Here is a 2,264-nt window from a genome sequence, read left to right as displayed (position 1 = left end):
TCATTGGAGGGCCCGCTTTTGGAGGAGTGGACAGGGTTGAAAGAACAAACGAGGGATGCTGAGGCGCCCAGAATCTAGTGGCTGCGGGGCTCCAGGAATGGAGTGAAGGCAGCTACTGCCAGACACCTGGTACTAGAGCAAGGAGGCTGCAGGGGAGCAAGCACCTCCATCTCCCTCCTCCTGCCGCTGGCCTCCCGTGCAAGCCTCTGATGGGCTGAACCCAAGGGAAAGCCAGTGGCAAGGACCCCTCGTGGGGCCGGCCTTATGGAGCACAGGACAGGACAGGGAAGGGCGGTGATTCAGTCTGGCTTGTGATTGGATGGAGAGAATAGAGAAGAGCAGTGCATACTCTTTTCAGAAGGGGAATGAGCCTATGTATTTTTAGGGATATCAAAGAGGAAGGGAGAGAGAGGAAAATACAGAAACATCAATGATGAGAGAAAATCATTGATCAGCACACCCCCTACTGGGGATTAAGCCTGAAACTCGGGCTTGTGCCATGACCAGGAATCGAACCATGACCTCCTGATTCATGTGTCAACACTGACACATTGAGCCATACCATACAGGCAAAAGCCTAACTTTTCATACATTCATATCGGTGTGTAAATACTCATAGAGAGCTCTAGTTCAGGGTTTCCCAACCTGGGTCTACTAGAATCCGGGACTAGATCACTTGTTATTGGGGGCTGTCCTGTGCATTGCAGTATGTTTAGCAAATACGTGGCCTCTACCAGCGAGATGTCAGTAGCCCTGCACCCACTCACCCCATTCCCTGGGTGTGACAATCAAGAACATCTCCAGACAATGCCAATTGTCCCCGGGCAGCAAATCACCCCGCGGGGCTTGGTTAAGTCTACAGACCAGACTGGGAAGACCCTGGGATGGAGGGCAGGTGGACATAGTGCTGAGAAAGGGTTTACTCATATTTTAAAAATTGTCTGTGTTGTTTTTCCACTGAGAATATGTGCATGGCATGGGAAAATAACAAAAATAAAAACAAAGAAGGCAACAGTAAGTGATTTATCCAAATGTTGGAGCCCAGACATCTCCCTCTCCCACTGGTCTTTCTGGTACAGTCCGTGGTGGGCACCTGGGTACGCGAGTATAGTAACCAGCCACCCTCCATACATCTGAACACATACCTGGCTGGTTGGGAAGAGATTATGCTGAGCTGCAATATTTACTTCCCCCTGAGTCCCTCACCCCACCTACCATCAGAATTCCTGGGACCCCATCTATTATTGAAGGAAACCATTCGTTACACTCGTCCTTACCTCCCACTCATGGGGGATTCAGAGCTTGGAATAAGGATCCTCCCATGGGTCATTTTTTTTTCAACAAGATGAGTTCATTGAACTGATAGTATCTTTTCTTTGCACAGGTTGGAGATACAGGGTATCAGTCACACTTGCTGGAAAAAAGGAAATGAGTGGGTCCTTCGGGATTGCTTTATATGGAAGCAATGGAAACTCAGAGCAATATGAAATTTTCAAGTAAGTCTGATAGTAAAGCGAAATGACCATACTTTCCCTAGTAGATTATTAAGACAAGATTGGGTGTAAACTTCTACATACATCTAGCCATACAGAACCTTTGAATCCTAGAATGTCAGAGCCGGAAGGAAGTCTCTTAGCATCTAATTCAATCACCCCATAGGAGAAGAGGGAGGCCCAGAGAGGAAGCACTCGCGATTTTAAAGGCTGACTCCTTCTGGATTGCCAATCACTGCTTCCTTCCTGCTGAAGTTGTGGGGTTGCTGTTGTTGTTTTTTTAATTTTTTTAAATTTTGTTTCAGAGAAAGGAAGGGAGAGGAAAAGAGAGAATCATCAATGATGAGACAGAATCATTGATCAGCTACCTCTGCACACCCCCTACTGGAGATCGAACCCACAACCTGGGCATGTGTCCTGGCCAGGAATTGAACTGTGACCTCCTGGTTCATGAGTCCACACTCCAAGACTGAGCCACACCAGACAGGCCCTGCTTAATTTTTATGAATATCATGTTCTCCTTAGACAAAGCACATTTATATGGCAACGCCTTCCCATCCCACACATACTCCATCCCCCACTTGGACTGTGTTCCAGGTGAAGCCTAAAGCTAGCTTCCTGTTGCTATGGTAGCCTCAGCACCTAGCTTTTGTGGATATATGAGGAGCTTGATAAAAATGCGTTGGATAACTGTGCTGTAAAATTAAATTCTGTTTTTGTAGTAAGTTTGCATAATAATTTTCATATTAAGTTAAAGTTCTTTGACTACTT

General features: G+C 46.5%; 1 protein-coding gene across 1 annotated transcript in view; it reads left to right on the top strand.

The window, feature by feature from the left end:
• Positions 1-1,759, top strand: part of LOC102242486 (pancreatic lipase-related protein 2) — a 3,182-nt gene extending 1,423 nt beyond the window's left edge. Inside the window, exon 3 of the mRNA XM_014548877.1 lies at positions 1,385-1,759. Within this exon, the coding sequence (XP_014404363.1) occupies positions 1,385-1,500 (116 nt within the window). The 3' untranslated portion in view covers positions 1,501-1,759. The remainder of the gene's footprint in view (positions 1-1,384) is intronic.
• Positions 1,760-2,264: the final 505 nt, after the last annotated feature.

Source organism: Myotis brandtii, unplaced genomic scaffold (assembly GCF_000412655.1).
Source record: "Myotis brandtii unplaced genomic scaffold, ASM41265v1 scaffold5238, whole genome shotgun sequence".
Taxonomy (NCBI): Eukaryota; Metazoa; Chordata; class Mammalia; order Chiroptera; family Vespertilionidae; genus Myotis; species Myotis brandtii.
This window is presented reverse-complemented; position numbering and strand designations above follow the sequence as displayed.